Genomic DNA, 18,183 nt, shown 5'->3' with positions numbered 1-18,183 from the left:
ATATTTTAATATTTGCCTATTAAGTGACCATGTGTGAGAAAATTTAAAATATTAGTTTACAGTTCCTTTAAAAAGGTAATTATCAACTCATTTGTAATCAAGAAGATGATAACAGTTGTCACATATTTTTTCAAAACAGGCATACCTGAAAATGGGAGAGTAGGTTGTTTGTAATATTTGCATATATGCTAATTTGGCTCCTTGTACAAAACAATTAATGTAAAATGTATACATTTTCCTATTTATGAAATTTCTTTCTAGTATGATTATAATCAAATTAATCTGGCACAATTATTTCTTTTAGAAAAATGCATGTACCATTTACTTCAAAAGCTTACATACCTGTCCATTATACAATTGGATAGAATTGTATAAGTTTGTCTTCTCTTGGAGAGAAGCTGTCATTGATTTTCAAACTTCATGAATATGCAAACTAGATTAACCCAGTTGGCCTGTATGCCACTATGGAAGTTAAAATACATGTTCTCTCAAAGCTGGAAAAAAATAGAGATATTTCTCTCCTAATGGTTCTATGTAAATTGATGTGAATAACAATAGCCTTTCCCCTGGGGATTCAATGAGACGTAATTTTCATTTGATAAAATGAACATTAATTTGGGGAATACTAAATAACAGAGTCTCCATTTTTTCCTCCAGTTTTAGAGATATAAATCTAATGATTCCCCATTTCATGCTGACCTTATAATCTAATGTGCTCTGAATTGAACAAGAGAGATGTTGAACTATTCAGGGGCAAAAAGATAATTCAGTCTTTGACCTTGCTCACTCTTGGACCTTCTGTGGTCTTTACGACATTTGTGATGGTGGCAAAAATTGAAGACTATATATTTGAGTCAGAAATGTCTGAATATACTACCAATTTTAAAAATTATTTTTACTTTTGAAAAGTATAAATAATACATATAAATACTTTATATATACACACATATATATAAATACACACACGCACATACACACACACACATATATGTGTGTATCCTGATGCTTCCTTGTCTTTGTCATTAAATTTGGGACACAAGAAAGTTTTTTGTCTGCTTTCTCTCTTACTTGTTCAAAGAACTTTAAAGATATGATGTGCGTCTCAGTGGATAATAACAGTTAGGCTCTACAAGTTATTAGGCAATAGTTTGAAAAGAGGCAATTGACTAGCGCTGTCTTCAAGTCCTCAAGTTAGCATCCATTTAGGAATTTTGTCGATGTAGAGGGGTGATTTTAAATCACTGGTAACTGTCTGTGCTAAGGCAAGAACATTTTCTGACATGGTACAAATGAGCCTGTTACTTATAAGATACACGGTTGGTTTCAGAACACTTTTTCTAAATAAGTCTAACGAGACAAATTTATATTTGACCAACTTAGCTCTATTTTTTAGATATTTTTAATGATCTGAACATAAAGCTAAACTCCCATTGTTTCAGCAAAATATGTTAAATTATAATATTCCATCATTAGACATGAGCACAGGAAAGAAAGAGTCTATAGTGTTTTAAGTAGCCATCAATCTTACTACGGTTACAAAGAATTTTTCCCTTTCAAAATGTAAAATTTTTCTTTTGTTACAACACATTCATTGAGAAACATTGTGATACTGTATTAACTCTGTGTGAATAAAGAGCAATTGAGACTCTCTTTGAATGAGTGAGTATAAAGCACAAATTACTTTTTAATGAAACCCTCAATTCTTTCCCTTTCCACAAAAAGCCTATAGCCTTGTTCAGCTGAACACTACTACAGTAGGTCACTTCAGTTAAGCCCCTAATAAACTGTTGATGGTCGAGGGTAGTTTTTTCTTTGGTCTCAATAGCCCAGTGTTGGACAGTGCACTTCAAATCATTAAGGTTAATACAGATTTTAAAAAGAGATTAACTCTGGTGGTTAAGGCCTCCATTTACAACTCCCACACATACACATGCATTGAGCAAGGCACAAGAGTGGATTGAGATTTCAGTCAAATTGTGGGCATCTTTTCACAGCCTGAGAAAGTGGCACTGTGGTTTGGAAAGTTGGTCAGCTAAATTCTTCATAAGGGAAAAAGTTTGAGTCACTGAAAAATACTTCTCAGTACAACTTACTTACCTTTCAACTAACCAGTGAAAAGGTTAATGTCTCTCCGCACCATCAAAGCAAGACCTAGAGACTGGCCCTGCATTCACTGGGGAAGATCTCTCTGCAGCTAGATCAAGTTTTCCTTAAAATTCTACAAATCGTGAGGAAAGGCCAGTGGGGTGGGGTGTGGGAGGGCAGGGGCGGCGAAGAAATATTTTTTCTTTGGGTGGTAGGAAATAGTTTGTGTTATCATTTGTCTTTTTTAGCTTCTGATTATTCTTTTCCTTGAGCAGGGCCTAATTTCTGCCTCAACAGAACATTCCAAGTCTCCTATATTGAGTGAGGCTTTCTTTGCAGAGTATTTAGACCTGGCCTATTGGTTCTTTCAAGTTCTAAGAGGAGAAGGAGAAAAGAGTTCTCCTGCGGCCCTCCCCTTCATTTCATTTTCCCCTGGGTTCTCGCTCTCTTTCTCTGTGTGTGTGTGTGTGTGTTTTTTTTTTTTTTTCTGAGCTCCTAAGGAAGAGGTCGTAGCTTCCCCAGGGAGACCAGCCACTCAGTTTCAGAAACAGCGATATGGGAGAACTGTGAAACCCTTCAAAAGATGTCCTACCTTTTCACTGTACTAAAAGGTCCACTAATATAAAACTTCTCCACACCAGGTGAATTGATCTCTCAAATTAATGCACCATCTCCTTCAGGAAACAATAGAGGGAGAGGAAGAGAAAAAGGGTGGGGGGAGAGAGAGGGAGAGAGAGAGGGGGGGGGAGAGAGAGAGAGAGAGAGAGAGAGAGAGAGAGAGAGAGAATTTTACAATTAACAGAATGTGTCACTGAAATAGTCCCTTTAAATGAGCGTATCTTTTTCTAAAACAAGGCTATGCATAAAGACTTGCGACTTGCCAGCCCGGTAGTCTGGAAACCTACTAGTTATTAAGAGAGATGTTTACTACCCCTTTATTTGCATAGACTTTTCCCATGTTTTTCTTTTGGAAAACTGTCTTCATTGTTGGAAAATATTTAAGTAACAAAACAGCAGAAAAAGACATGCTACAGTTTTTTTATCAGCTTCCGTGAGAGTCTTATTATCTTAAGAAATAACAGTTAGCAGCTCAGATTCATTAGCAGAGCTAAATTTAAGCCCCATTTGACAGGCTGCCTAGAAAACATTTTGTTTTGCTGTCTGTGGGCTTTAATTAAGATGTGTTCAATTTCAGTCCTCTTCAGTCTAGCTCCCGCCCCCCCCCCCAACCCCCACCCCCAACTTGCTGTGTCACAGACCGGCGATCAGACACTTTTAGATGGTCCGGCCCATGACTTTGACCTTCTGCGCAGTCCGGCGTTCCCTGGGGAACCGTTCAACTCATGAGGTCTGATTTCACACTTCCAGGATGCCTCAGCTCTCTTAACAATGACAGGGAGACAAAGCCCTTTAGAGCAGGCCGCATGGGGACTTGTTTAAATTGGAAACCAGAGAGGAGTCAAGGAACAAGGTTATGGGCTACAGAATAGTGCTTTTAATAAAGAGCTCACAGCTCTGGCTCAGCTCAAAGAGGTCTACCTCTGTACAATTAATTGAGCCATTTATCTGGAGCATCTTAGGCCTCTACTTTCTCACAGAATTGCGTGGTAAATATCAGCTAAGAAGCAAATGAGATATGCATGAAATGAATTTTAACACTTTGATTACTGTGCCTCCAGTCTTCATTAAAAGTAAATTTATTTGTATTTCTGACCTCATTATCAGGAGGCTGCCTGCATTTTTATTGGTTCCTGTGATTTCCAGCTTGAGTGTGTCATGAAGGTATATTTTATACAAAGATTTGGATTTATTATTCTTGATATTTTCCCTGAACATTATGGGTCTATTCAGAGAAAGAAAATGAAAAGGCAGCTGTACAGAAAAAGGCAAGTCTGATCTTTGAAAGTTTTACATACAGTTGGAGAAATACCAAGCACATATACCTGACATAGACAAGATATTGTCCTTTAAAAAAATTAACTTTTGGTGGGTTACTCTAGCAAATAGCTTAAGACATATGCAGTTGTTACTTCAAGTGGCTGTAGGATACAATTGCTCAATTGGAAGAAGTTGCTAAGTTGCTTTTTAAAATAGAATTGTAGCACTTTGAATTAATAGCTTGTGCCTTTAATTGTCATCATCATATTTAATAAAATTGACAATGTCTGATAAATGCAGCCTTAGATATTACAATCATTCTTTAAAATTTATGTTGGAAGAAAATAAAATATAAATCCTTTAAGTTCTACGTAATTTCATTCGAAGAACTGTATAAAATATAGTGGAAGTCCTTCATCTTGGTATATTATCAAGGATAAAATAATCTACCAAATACAAGAGAGGGTGTGCAAATAGTTGTAGTTTCTTAACTTTACTATCTTAAGATCTGAAAATTATATTGCTTGAAGCAAAAACCTTAAGTGTTAACACAAAATATATAGGACATTTCTCAAGCAAAGTATGCTTTATTTCCATTACATAAGCTAATGTTCCATTTGCTTTTTAATAATTATGCTCATAGAAGACTTTTAAGGAGATAATATACCATGAGAAGACAGACATTTTATCCAATTTATAATCCATCAAAAATACACAACACCTGCTATTCTTATCATGGTACTATACCTGGTTTAAAAAACAATATTATACACATATACATGATAAATGTATTAATACTATATAAATCTTTTCCTTAAGAATGAGCCTAAACAAATAAAAATATCACAGGGAAAGAAAGCAAATCATTGTTCTTCCTTCTTTTATGTCACCACATCTTACATAGAAATTAAAGTTACTTTCTTTAGTAATTGCATTTTTAAAACGTAGCCAAATTCTAAATATAGAAAAAGTGTTCTTCTAAAACCAAACAGTTGTTATCAAATATCTCCAAAAAGAGGAATGAAAATGATAATTTAGCACAAGGGCTGATGAAGCCTGAATCTGAGCCAGTGTTTTAAAGAGAATTACAGAAATCATGTGTGATTCATATGCAGGTCACATGGTTAGAAGATACTGCCCTGGAAGAATAGGTGGGATGACAAAAGAGATTGATAATTGGGTTTGATATGCGCTAGAGGTGAAGGACTATGGGTTGAGAAAGTGGTGGTCCCACTATCAATGGGAAATGAGGGAAAGAGAAATACTGTAAAATAATTAATCGGGTTCTGTAGAACAAAGATTACAAAATGATCCTTTGAGTAAAGAAATAGCAAATTGCTGATTTGGCTCAGAGGGCTAGCTCTAGGATTTCAATCAGTGCTTGAAGAAATACTTTCATAATGCTAGAATCATTGTTTAAAATTAAACTTTTAAAAAATATTTTGTTACAGTGCAACATAATTGTGCAAATAAGTGATGTGTTTTCTAGAACAATGGATCAAGGAAATGCTACAAATAGAGAGGATCTATATTTAACTAGGTTTTTGAAAAAAAAATAAAACTTACTACAGAGATACTTGGGTTAAATGATAGTATAGTTGGACTTGTGAGTGACTAAATAGTCAAGCCTAAAGAGTAATTATTAAAGGATTGATGTCAGTGGGGATGCCAAGTGGGTTACAGGGCTCTGTCCTTGGTCTAAGCTGTTCAATGTGTTTACCAATTACTTTGAGGAGGTAATTGACTGCTTCCTTACCAAAGTTGCTAGGAGGGCTACTTAATTCATTTTATGTGAGACCAGTATATGTATACAATCCTGTACTGCAGACAAAAAATAGGCTTAATTCAATAAGATGAACATTAAAAAGTGTAAATCCAAAGTCTTTCCTGGGTATTAAACTGTGATATCTTGCTTTAACCATAGAAAATAAAGAAAAGACTTTAGGATTTGAGTTTAAACTCCATGAGAGTAAATTATACATACATCAATTCTCTTACGTTGAATAAAGGTGAAATGTTGAGAGTGATATTCTACTGGGGACTCATCAGATATGCTGGGGTATTAATCCAGTTTGTGAATACTCTTTAAAGAAGGACATTGACTAACCAGAATATATTTTCAACTGGTATATCTGCTGTTTTAAAATCAAGTCAATTGAGAATAGTGCTGGAATGATAATAATAACAATAATAATAACAACTAACATTTATGGAGCCCTGATCACATATAACTAATCTCACAATACCCTTAGTAGGGACTATTGTTATTCCCACTTTATAAGCTGGAAAACTGAAGAGTAACGGAGAGGCTAGGTAACTCTTCGATGATCAACACACACACGCACACCAGCTTGTAAATGGCAGGGCAGGCATACTGATCTAGATCTTTCCACAAAAGCCACCAACATATTTGTATTGGAGGAAAGAAGAACTTGAGGGCATATGATTTCTTTTATCAATTATCCAAAGGCCTGTCATGAGGATAGTGTAGATAAGAGCTAGCAAGGGGGGTAAATGGCCAAGGTTTAGGTCCAAAGAGCCAACTTCCTTCTAGAAAATTTAATCAGAAGGGTATTTATAATAAAGTATTAAATAAATCACAGAATCTTTGCGGGACAGGAAGGGCCTAAGAAAGGAGACTCTAAATTCAGTCTCTAGAGGTTAGTACTAAAGCCACATGGCAGAACCAAGGAGTTGTTGACATTAACAAGTTGGGAAGACATTGTGACGACTGATACATGACCCCTGCTTGCAGTTTGCAGAAGTAAAATTGACTCCTTGTGCTCTCACTTAATTGAATTCTAATATCAAGTCTTAGGCAAGAACATCTGATTCATGCAACCTAAATCACATCTACATCTCTAGCTGCAAGGGAATCTAGAAATGTCACTTTAGGCCTAATGTCCTCTATAGATCAGGAAGAGACACTAGCAGGTAGTTAGAATGGATGCTCAGCAAGCCATCCACAGTGTCCAGCAGAGGATGGCAGGTAACGAACATTGATCACATATTCTCTACATGATAGATGCTGTACTCTCCCTTCACGCCTATCATTTCATTAAGATTTTCTAATTACTACAGAAGGCAAATTATAGAATAGATAAAAAGCTACAGAGACATAATTTTATACACGATATGAAGAAACATTTTCCACAAGTTACAATTGCCAACAAAAAATAGATCCAGAGATTCTTGTAGAGGTAATGATTTCCACATTACTAGAACTTTCGAAGCAGAGCCTGAAGGACCACCTGGTTGCAGAGATAATGCAAGCCCTGGATGAGGTTTTGAACTTGACCTCTTAAGATTTATTTTCAAGCCTTCAGATTCTAAGATATTGTAGTAGGTACCAAGATAAATAACATATTCCTGGATGAGCTATTTTGTAAAAGAGAAATAAAGAGACAAAGACATTATTCTAAAGGCAAAGACTTAACAGATGACAATTTTCAGTTATTGTCTTTAGTTTTAAAAAATATATTTAAAATGTTTAATCACCTAATAGAGTACTTAATTTTTTTAAGCATAAAAAAGTTTATTTCACTGCAAAAGATCTCACCAGCTAATTAATTTACTTATAGGAAAGCTTATCTGAAACCTCATGCTTTTCTGCCGGGAGGTCTGAGTATATATTTACTATAAGTCCTAAAGTGTCTAACAAGCCTTGCAAAAACAAAGGAGCTTCTAATGTATTTTTATGCTCATTTTAGACCAAACAACTTTTGTGTTTCTAAGCTTGTAACGAATCACTTGCATATAGTTTCTATATTAAATATGAATTGAAAATGAAGTATTTAAATGTTTTTACCATAATTTATCTAAACTGTTAAAAACTTAGGCATAATTTTCTCACGGCCTCTTCTCATTTTATAGATCCCATAGTCTCCTTCCTCTTTGTTTTCCAGTTTCTCATCTGTCTCCTTTCACTTCTTATTCTTCTGTCATTAATTTTGAGCTTCCCAACATTTATCAATATGGTTCAATTCCAAGACTCAAAAATGCATCCAGTTACACACAATTCTGTAAATATTATTTTTCAGATAGTTCTAGATCCCAGAGGAATTAAATTTATATTTACATTGAGCTTTATCTATTTCCATTACCTTCGGGTCTCAAGGTGTGGTTCAGGAACATCTGGGGATCCTCAAGACCCGTTCAGAGATCTCTGAAGCCAAAACTATCTTCATAATAATACTAAGATATTATTTGCCTTTTTTATTCTCATTCTTTCATGAGTATACAATGGAGTTTTCCAAGGGCTACATAATCTTTGATTATTCCAATGTTAACAGGTCATGGATTTATTATTTCTAGTGAATTAATAAATATTTTTAATGTTCTCATTCCTAACATGGTAAATTTTGATAGATATAGCCCACATAAAAACTCTCTGAGATCCTTAATAATTTTTAAGAGTTCCTAAGATCAAAATGTTTAAGAATTATTGCTGTTAGACAATGATTATCAATTAGGAGGAGGGTAGTATTGCCCCAATGGGTGTTTTGAAGATTTTTGAGGGAATTTTAGTTGCCATAATGACTGGGGAGCATACTGGTGTTTGGTAACTGGGGTTGGGGATGCTACATATCCTACATGATGTAAATTTACATAATGAAAATTTAATCCTGCATTTAAATATAGATAATGCTATACGTTTAAAATCTGTTTCATGATTGTCTAAGCCTAGATTGCATCCTGAAATACATAGTATTATTGATTCAAGCCTTGCAAATGGCTGCCATTTCACACAGTATACACCAAAGACCTTAAGATGGTGTCCAAGGCACTTAATTACCTTATTCCCCATTACTTTTCTGACATCTTCTACTCACCTTCCCGTTGCACATCCTGCCCCAGTATCAGAGGCCTCAAGCACACCAGGCTTTTGGTCTAGCTCTTTCTCTACCTGGATCACTTTTCTCCAGAAGTGTTTCTCTACTTTTGTCCACTTTTCTACTTGGCTACTCCTTTACCCGCTTCAGTTCTTTGCTCAGACCTCACCTTCTTAATGAGGCCGATTCAGACCACCCCAATTAAATCTATCAGCAGTGCCCCTCCTCTACCCTCTCCAAACCCCTTTTCCTACTCTATTTTTTTCTGTTTTTGTTTTGTTTTGTTTTGTTTTTTTATTAACACATATCACTCTCTAATATACAATATATCTAGTAACTTTGTTTGGTATTTATTCTCTTTCTCCCCCAGTCCCACTGTAAGTAAATTCGAAGACAGTGGACACATTTCCCTTTTCTGTTTGTATGGCCTGGCACATAATAGGCACTCAATAAATATTTGTTGAATAAATCAAGGTATGCTTTTATTGCAAACAACTTTCTATTTAGTCCTCCTTTATAATACAGTTCTGGTATTATATTAAAATTTGAAATTGTGTGTCAGTCAGTTTTATTCCAGGATAGTAAAGAGGACATTACAAAATCTTCAATATGAAAAAAAAGTATTAGATCTAGTAGGTTGAAAGCCACAACTCTAGGGTGTCAATTTTCTTGCCATAATGAAATCTGCTCCATGACTCAGTGAGAAAAGAGAAGGCTTATTATTATTATTCAGTCCCAGAATCAGACCCAGTGGGGACCTAGTTAAGAGTGTGAGTTAATGTAATTCTACCAATCAGATGTTTAAAATATGTTTCGGTCAGTTGATGGAAAAGGATGAGGTCAAAGCCCCATCTCCGGTGATAAAAGGAGGATGGAAGATGTCTTCAACATATGCTGCTTTCTGTTCTGATGGACCCTATGGAATTCCCTCAACTATAACATTATTATATGTTATGATTGAAATTCCAGTTTCTATAAGGGATAGATGGCAACCTTGATTATATTTTTTAAAAGATGAAAATATAGTCATTTCAAACTGTGGCAACTGAGAAAATTAAGTGAAAGAACTTAATTTGTGCGAGGTAGGTGCAAAATAAAAGGCCCCCATGGGTCTGAATTGCTTTCCATGCTATTGAAAGCCTTCTGTGTTTTCAGACATGGCAACAAAGAGGTGGTCACTGGGTCCTCATACACACACATTTTTATAACACATCACATCCAGCAAACTGTGCTCCTTGTCAGCAGCAAAATGACCCTGGACAAAGCCCACCACTGATGGATCAGGATTAACTCTCTATTGCGGGAGCAAGAATATCATTCAGTATCTTTTGAGTCACTTTAATGCTCAAACCAGTAGTTTGCACAAACTGAAGTCATCCACTTGCCCACAAAACAGGTAGCAAGTGAGCAGGGGCGGTACAGACTTTCCCACATTCTTTATCAATATGTCAGTGTTGTGACCTCAAAGAGCAAGGACTAAGAGTGAGAGAGAATTAGCCAGTCAGTGCACCCCATTTAATCCTTGGTGCCGTTTTGAAGATTGCCAGAAAAGACGCCCATTGGAGACAATTCTGATGTTTGTTTTATTGTTGTAGGAATGGCTTTTCACCCCTGAAAAAGGATTGGGACAATAGAATATATGCTTTAAATTCTGTTACAGATTCTGTTTTATGAGTTAGGGTAAAAGAGTCTCTCAAATGTTAATTCTCCTGGGAGATTTTTTTTTAAAAATAAAGACCCATAGGAAAAAATAGCCCTTAGTATTTAACTAGATTATGGATAAAAGTATGAGTCTTAATGTAATATTTTTATGTATCTAGTTATAGTAGTTAGGTAACACATATCTAGGTTTTTGTATTATAGAGACTATTAAAGGAATATACAAATACATTTAAGCGAAAAATTCCTCCTCATAAAATGTCAGCCTACTTTTTATGTCATTGTCCTTCGCTTTTAAAAGCACTGTGATAGAGCTGTACAATCACCATAGATCACCAGAGTCATAGCCGCTGGAAAACTCTTTGCTTCCTTTCCCTCTTTATGTTCTAGAGTTATAGAATGGCATGCCTCCTTCTTATTGCTCCTGTTGCACCCTTCACTTACCTTTATTACGGCCCTTACAACTCTGCATCATAATTGTGTATTTACATGTCTATCGTGTCCTCTAAACTGTGCATGCCTTGAGAGCTGGACTATGTCTTAATCATACTTATAATTCTGGGGTGAGCAGAGCAACCACTCAATAAGTAATGAATGCTTCAAAAAGCATTCCTATTTCTCTCTAGAAAATTGTCAACATGGAAAATTGCCATGTCCTCAAGGAACGCTGATTTCCTTCCTAGCTTTCATGGCGATTAAAGCAATCAATCCCACAGCCCCTGCCCTCAACCAGCACTGTCACCATTTCTATTTTCTATCTGAACCAAATTCTCCAGTTTCTAGCATTGCTAAGGAGAGGGATTGACTCTTTTTAGCCAAAATAATGGGGCTTCAAGAAAAGCCAGTTGATACCCACAGGTCTGCTTTAGTCTTGTGACAAAAATGAGTCAGAGGGAGACAATAGATTATATAATCTGTGTTCTCATATATTTAGGCTCTCAGAAATTATCAGAAACAAAATATTCTTCAACTTTGGATGCTGCCTTCATTCTTTGCCCTTCTAGCCACACGGTATTGAATGAAAACATTACAGAGGGCTGCTTGGTATCACTGTCTGGAACTTTGCAGAATATAGTGCACTTTAGAGACATCAACTTCATCCTAGAGTCAACCCCACAACCCAGGTACTCTCAGCAAGCAGAGCAGCCTATCAGAGGGCCTAAATGGAATGATAAAAGGATGAAAGGAAGGAATAATTAAGGAGATAATTAATGGTTAGTTCCATCACTAGTATTTCTCTGATTGGTTTTGTTTGTTTAAGTGGCAGATAATCAAGGCTGTAAAATTTAGGTCTGAAAAAGCAGTCATTTAAAGGATTATTTAGCAAACTAGATAAGCATACTAACTATATGTAGTCACTTTTTAAAAATACAACTGTAGTCCGTGCTTTTTAGTGGTAAGTTTACAGAATTTGATGTTGTACATTTACTATTATTTTGGTTGAAATTGCTGTTAATTTTTAATTGCCCTTGAATCATGCAGTGACAGAAGGATACTTCCTAAATAAGTCAAACATAACATAGTGTGGAAAGACCTGATGTTGGCATCCATTACTGATAACTGTAAAAAGATACCTTTTTAAAAGGAAAAGAATAGAAAGTAAAGATAAAATTGCCTGCTCTCTCCTTAACCTAAACTTAGCCTGTTTGTCAGATTCTAGAAATATCTAGTCTGAGCACCTTATTGAATGCTTATTCTCCTTGGGCGGGGTGGGGGCGGGGGTGGGAAGAACTGGCTTGGCTAAGCTCAATGAATTGTTTTTCACCATCAAATAATAATATTAGGGTATATTAGATGATTAAATATTGACATCTGCAAATCCTGTTGATTCTCCCTTCAAAATATATCCAGAATCTAACCGCGTTCCACCACCTAGATTATTGCAATTGCCTCCTAACTCTTCTTCCTACCCCTCCATTGTCCTTTCTCTACCTTATTTTCCAAACAGCAGCTATCAGAGCATGTCACTGCTCTTATCAAACCCCTCAAAACCTCCCCACTTAAAGAGAGTTAAAGCCAGGTTTTTTCAGAGACCTGCCACTGCCACTCTCTCCAGACGTCTCTGTGTCACCTACTACCGCCCTTCCAACCCCCTGCCTGCCTGATCTCCCCAAAACATTCCCCCAGCCACACTGGCTTCCTGTATATTCCTGGAAATGCCTGGCCCAGCCACTTCTCTGGTTTTTCCAGTCGGTTCCTCTGGGTCACCCAAGGCTCACCTCCTTCATTTCTTTGCCTGCATGTCACTGTCTTAGCACGACTTTCTCTGCAGCCCTTTTAAAAATTGCACATACATACCAACACTCCCTATTACCTTTCCCATCTTTATTTTTCCCCATAGTGTTTATCACCTTCTAAGATACTATAAAATGTATTTATTGTCTGTCTTCTTCTTCAATGTAAACTCCATGAAGCCAGGGATTTTTTAAAAATTGTTTAATTCACTGCTGTTTCCCCAACAAATAGAACACTGCCTGCTACATGGTAAGTAATAAATATTTGTTAGTTGATTGAACCGACAGTCAAAACATTACCCAGCTTTTCCTATGCGTGTGACCTACTAACTACCTAAGATGTGGCATGGTTATTTTGAAAGGTGTTGCCTAGTATCTTACATTTAACTGTATTTGGAAAACTGTTTGAATCTGCCTGTTTATGCTTATATCTGAATTCTATGGGAGAAAATAAAGTTGTTGATGTGCCAGATAAAACCTATTGCAGTGTGTTTTAAGAAACAAAATATTCTTTTCTGATCACTATCTTCCATGGAGTGTGTGAGTTGAAAGTGAGGGTGGTAACTTGTAGGCAAGAGGATAAAGACGATTGGAGGAAAAAAGATAATACAGATCCCTAGCCAGAAGTGCCATTTTCACCAGACCTTTAAGACTTCCAGTTCTCTATTCTTTATTTAAAATTATTCCCAAGACCCAAAATTGAGAAGACTACCATGATGTTAAATTATGCAATTATCCTGGGATATATGAGGCCACTGAACTAACACACACATATTAAATCTCTTTTTTAATATAAAGTTAATAAATTAAAGGTGAGTCAAAGTTTGTACAGCTCATTTTAAGAATTGCAATATGGAAAGTAAATACACTGCTGTATGGGAATACATAGCTTATCTGTCACTGATAGCTAATGAATTCCTTCCCATTAAAATTTAATTGAAAATCTTCAATGATATTTAAGCTTTTGCAGAAGTGTAAACTACTGTGACTATAATTCACAATGCATTTAAAACAATTATTCTTTATCATTAAAGTTAATAATATGCACATTAACCTCTTATGTAGTCTAAATCAATATTGTAGTTTAAAAGATATGACCTCTGGACAGCTTTGTCTAAATATTGATTTCATTGTCATTTGTATAAGGTATCAAACAAATTACATGCTGCACTAATATCATTAATGCTTCCCCCATAGAGCCTCTGACTTTATGGGTTCTTATAATACAGGGCATAACATTACAAAAATATTGAGAACTTTGCAAAATATAATTGCCGAAAGGATGAGATTTGAGTATGGCAGGACGGAGTTGTTATAAACAGATGATAACTTCCAAATCCTTTATTTTCAGTGAACAGAAAAAAAAAATACTGCTCTTTAACATGCATATTGATTGTTGATGGTTAGTTTCAAATGGTAGATTTTTTTTCTGCCTCAGAGGGTCTAATTTACCTTCTTGTGATGTCATAGATATCTCAGAAGAAAGTAACTCAATCTTAGTTCAATTAAAATATTATAATTTTGCAATATAGTAGTTTTTCCAAAATAAACTTGATTAGAAATTCCTGTTAATAGTGAATCAGATGAGTTGAAAAAATATATGCCTTAGAGTAAAGGGGCTGAAATTTTCAAATGGCTTTTACAGATTTCTATAAAAACTGATTTAGGGATGGACATGCATCACATTCTCCATCATAATTGCCAGTTATAGAATTATTTTTGCTTTTAAAAATTGCAAATTGAAGTGCCAGCTATATAATTTTGTCTCTTTTACTTTTTTCAGGCTCTAAATTGCTATGAATCATAACAATTGCTAACATCAACCAGTTACATCTAACTCTATTTTGATGGTGGTTTCTTTTTTTAATTTTTAAAATTGTACTTCACTTTTTTGTTTACTATAAAACTTTTTGCAAAAGAGATATGCTGTGATCTTGACACTGTGAACTGTGGGTGCTACCTACACTAAAAATATTTACCAAAAATCTCTTGTAGGAAAAAGCGACCCATTTTGTGTGGTAGAACTGAACAATGATAGACTGCTAACACATACTGTCTACAAAAATCTCAATCCTGAGTGGAACAAAGTCTTCACATTGTAAGTAGGCATTTCTTTGGGCTCTGATTCCAAAATTGTGTTAAATTTGATTTATTTTTGAGGGTTTAAAAAAAAATGTGTGTGTTTATTCTTAACTGATTCACAACTCAATGCATCTGGCCTGCCTTTGCTAACAACAATGAATTTTCCTCCTACCTTCCTGAAAGTGAAACCTGGGGGAAAGGGTATGGCATTTTTCTTTGTTTTCATAGACATTTTTTAAAACTGTGCTTTTTGTATGATTTGGCTAAGGATTTTGCTTCCATTAACTGAATCACCATACCGCTTCTTCCTTTTATACTTTCTATTGAATTTCTTCCCAATTGCATTGACACCAAGGAAGACAAAGCTCTATTTGTTCCTTTGCTGAAATCAGCAAACAATCCAGTCTTGAATTCGGCAGATGCTTTAGTTTTGGTTCTTTTCATTTTAGCACAATGAGAATATTAAGTATTGTCCTAGATACCAAAATATCCTTTGAGTTAATTTTCCTTTTGTTTTAGGAAGTTTGTAAACCTTTTCAGTCATACACTGTAAAAGCTGCCAATGCTACACTTATAGTAACTCCTAAGTTCGGTTTTTTAAACAGAGCTTTTGAAATGAACTCTGAACAAAGGAAAATTCTCCAAACAGAAGTACTTCTTTAAAGTTTTCTAACATAATTCTATTTTTTTGTATATGAAAAACTGTGAAATTCTTCATCAATTTATTATGTCTCTGCTTAAGAGCCAGTAACCAATAAGCTTTAACTGTCTGACCAATTTATTTTTAAGGAATTCCACATTTTTACAAGAGATAAAAGCCTGGTCAGGAGACTTGTACTCCTAAGAAGACTGCGGAGAGTGTTTTTCTCCAGAATGCATAATTGAATGAATAGGTTTGATTATTATCAAAGCCATTAATTGATTGTGCCCTGATAAAGCCTCTCCTCACATATGGTTGCAATTTTTCAGTAATGAATATATGCACTTTATTGTTTTCTCTTAATTTATGTTTTCTTGGTAAACAGTTTGATCAAAGAATAAATGCTGTCAACAATTTGCACTTATTTTCCAGAAACAAAAATATGAAGAGCTCACGCAGTCGTTTATTAACATATGTTGTCTTTGGAATATAATGGAACACTGCTTAATTTCTAAATTCCAGGGTGGTACAATAACTATATGTTACATTTTTTCCATTCTGTTTTCTGTGCTTCTTACTTTTTACTATAAATCTAACAGAAACTAAGTTAATGATTTGGTGAGGGCTATAAACAAATAAATAATAGGAGATGTCCTATTATTATAAAAAAGAATAATTACATAAAATATACTGTAACTCTTGCTGATATCAAACCTGGTGGTGTTTTATGTAGGGTTAATGGGAAGGTATGAATTGTGATAATTAGAAGAAGGAAAAGTCTAAAAACTACCAGTGCTACTTCTTGATTTTTTAAATAACTTATTCTGTGCCCAGTGCCCATTCAGATGGGAAATTATATTTCATTAAGAAATGATAACTTGAAATTACAATGGTGTTTAAAGTTACAGATAATAGAACCATCACTGTAGTTGACTTAGGTGCATTATGGGAAATTCTGTCAGATACCAAGCTACCTTGTGTATGTCTGTATGCAAATAGCATGCTTACAAACACACATAAAATCAGCTGGAGCTATCTATATTTTCAAAACTATTCTTGTTCTTGCTCCCACTGATGAAATCTTTTTTTCTTACATATATTTATTATGCAGCAACATTAAAGATATCCATTCAGTTCTTGAAGTGACAGTTTATGATGAAGATCGGGATCGAAGTGCTGACTTTCTGGGCAAAGTTGCTATACCATTGCTGTCTGTAAGTTTTATTCACCTGACACACTGTTCTGTGTTGCTTTTGCTCACGGAAAAAAAAAAAAAAAGAAAGAAAGAAAAGAAAACTCTCAGCTCTGTGTCTGTCATTTCTCAACCAAGGTCTGTAATAAGAACACTAAAAATTTTAACATACTCAATTCACGGCCATGTTGAATCCCATGATAGTTAATTTTTCCTGACAGACTTGATCCTGGTAATGAACAGGTACTTGTCAGAATTGCCACAGTTGTTTTGGGTTCTCTGTCAGTTTCAGCAGCTGGGGGTCAAAGGTCACTGAGGGAGTGTATTCAGTGGAGACCGCGAGACAGACGGCTGTCATGTCCTTTTCCCGCAGATTCAAAATGGTGAACAGAAAGCCTACGTCTTGAAAAACAAGCAGCTGACAGGGCCAACAAAGGGGGTCATCTATCTTGAAATAGATGTGATTTTTAATGCTGTAAGTCTTAACTTTGGCTTTTTTGTACTGCTAAAGAGTTCAGTTTCATGAAAGCTTTTGTTCCTGATTTGTAGAGAATTTCTGTCATTCCTCATTTTCTCTAAACCTTGATGTATCCTGGAGAATACGCTTCTGCCACTGCCTGGCACACCCACACTTTCTGTTATAGTTGGCGAATGCTGCTGCGGTTGTGTTCTGGCCGCTGTCTGCCGGCATAAGAAAGGGAAGCGCATGCATGTGCAACTGTATACATTTATATTTTATGAGCACAGCAGCCAGGACTTTGAAACTTTAGAAATTATTGCAAATTGAACTGCGTGAAAAACTTGTAAACATTTGTAATATATTAATCCATAACAGACACATATGTTGATGTATAGGTGAAAGCCAGCTTACGAACATTAATACCCAAAGAACAGAAGTACATTGAAGAGGAAAACAGACTCTCTAAACAGGTAAAAAGCAAGAAAAGATTAATCCCTCTGGGAAGACCTGATTATATCTGTAAAACATCTAAGTAAATTCAAATAAACTTTAAAGGTATGGAGGGGGGAAGACTGGAATTTTTGATCATCTACTTATTGAAAATGGCACTTTTTTTTTCATTCTTTCTGATTCTTTCTTCCTTCCTTTCTTTAAAAGATCAAACAAGGACAATACCAAACTAATAAATTGGATGGGGGTGGTCATAAAGGAAAGGGGATACTGTAGGTGATGCATTTAATGGATATGTATTCATGCGTTAGCAAAAGAATGATCATTTTGAACATAAAATGCAATTTGATTGCCATGGAATGTGTAAATGAGAACACCAAAAGCTGAGGTTCAAATATATGTCCAGACCACCCACAGGTATGATGCAGGTGTGTGTAAAGCGAGCCCAGCATAAGCTCTTCCCTCTAATCCAGATGCGAGGAGCCTCCATCTTCTAAGGGAAACCTTCCTACTAATTAGATTTTAACTATGATCTTTCAGAAGTAAACTTTTATTGTTTTTAGCTAAGAAAGTCAGAATCAGGAAATCTGATTTTTCTATCATGAGGGGAATTTAAATTGAGCTTGATATCTATTGCTTATAATTTTAAATTAGACTTAATATCAAGTTTT

At 35.4% G+C, this 18,183-nt stretch overlaps 1 protein-coding gene across 8 annotated transcripts in view; it reads left to right on the top strand.

The window, feature by feature from the left end:
• MCTP1 (multiple C2 and transmembrane domain containing 1) overlaps positions 1 to 18,183 on the top strand; it is a 596,052-nt gene that overhangs the window by 412,478 nt on the left and 165,391 nt on the right. For all 8 annotated transcript variants that reach the window (XM_015140441.3, XM_015140440.3, XM_028850075.2 and 5 more), the window contains 4 exons: positions 14,684 to 14,786; positions 16,522 to 16,624; positions 16,976 to 17,077; positions 17,458 to 17,532. In XM_015140441.3, the coding sequence (XP_014995927.2) occupies positions 14,684 to 14,786; positions 16,522 to 16,624; positions 16,976 to 17,077; positions 17,458 to 17,532 (383 nt within the window). The remainder of the gene's footprint in view (positions 1 to 14,683; positions 14,787 to 16,521; positions 16,625 to 16,975; positions 17,078 to 17,457; positions 17,533 to 18,183) is intronic.

This window comes from Macaca mulatta, chromosome 6 (assembly GCF_049350105.2).
Source record: "Macaca mulatta isolate MMU2019108-1 chromosome 6, T2T-MMU8v2.0, whole genome shotgun sequence".
Classification (NCBI taxonomy): Eukaryota; Metazoa; Chordata; class Mammalia; order Primates; family Cercopithecidae; genus Macaca; species Macaca mulatta.
The sequence above is the reverse complement of the archived record's forward strand: the minus strand, read 5'-3'. Positions and strand labels throughout refer to the sequence as shown.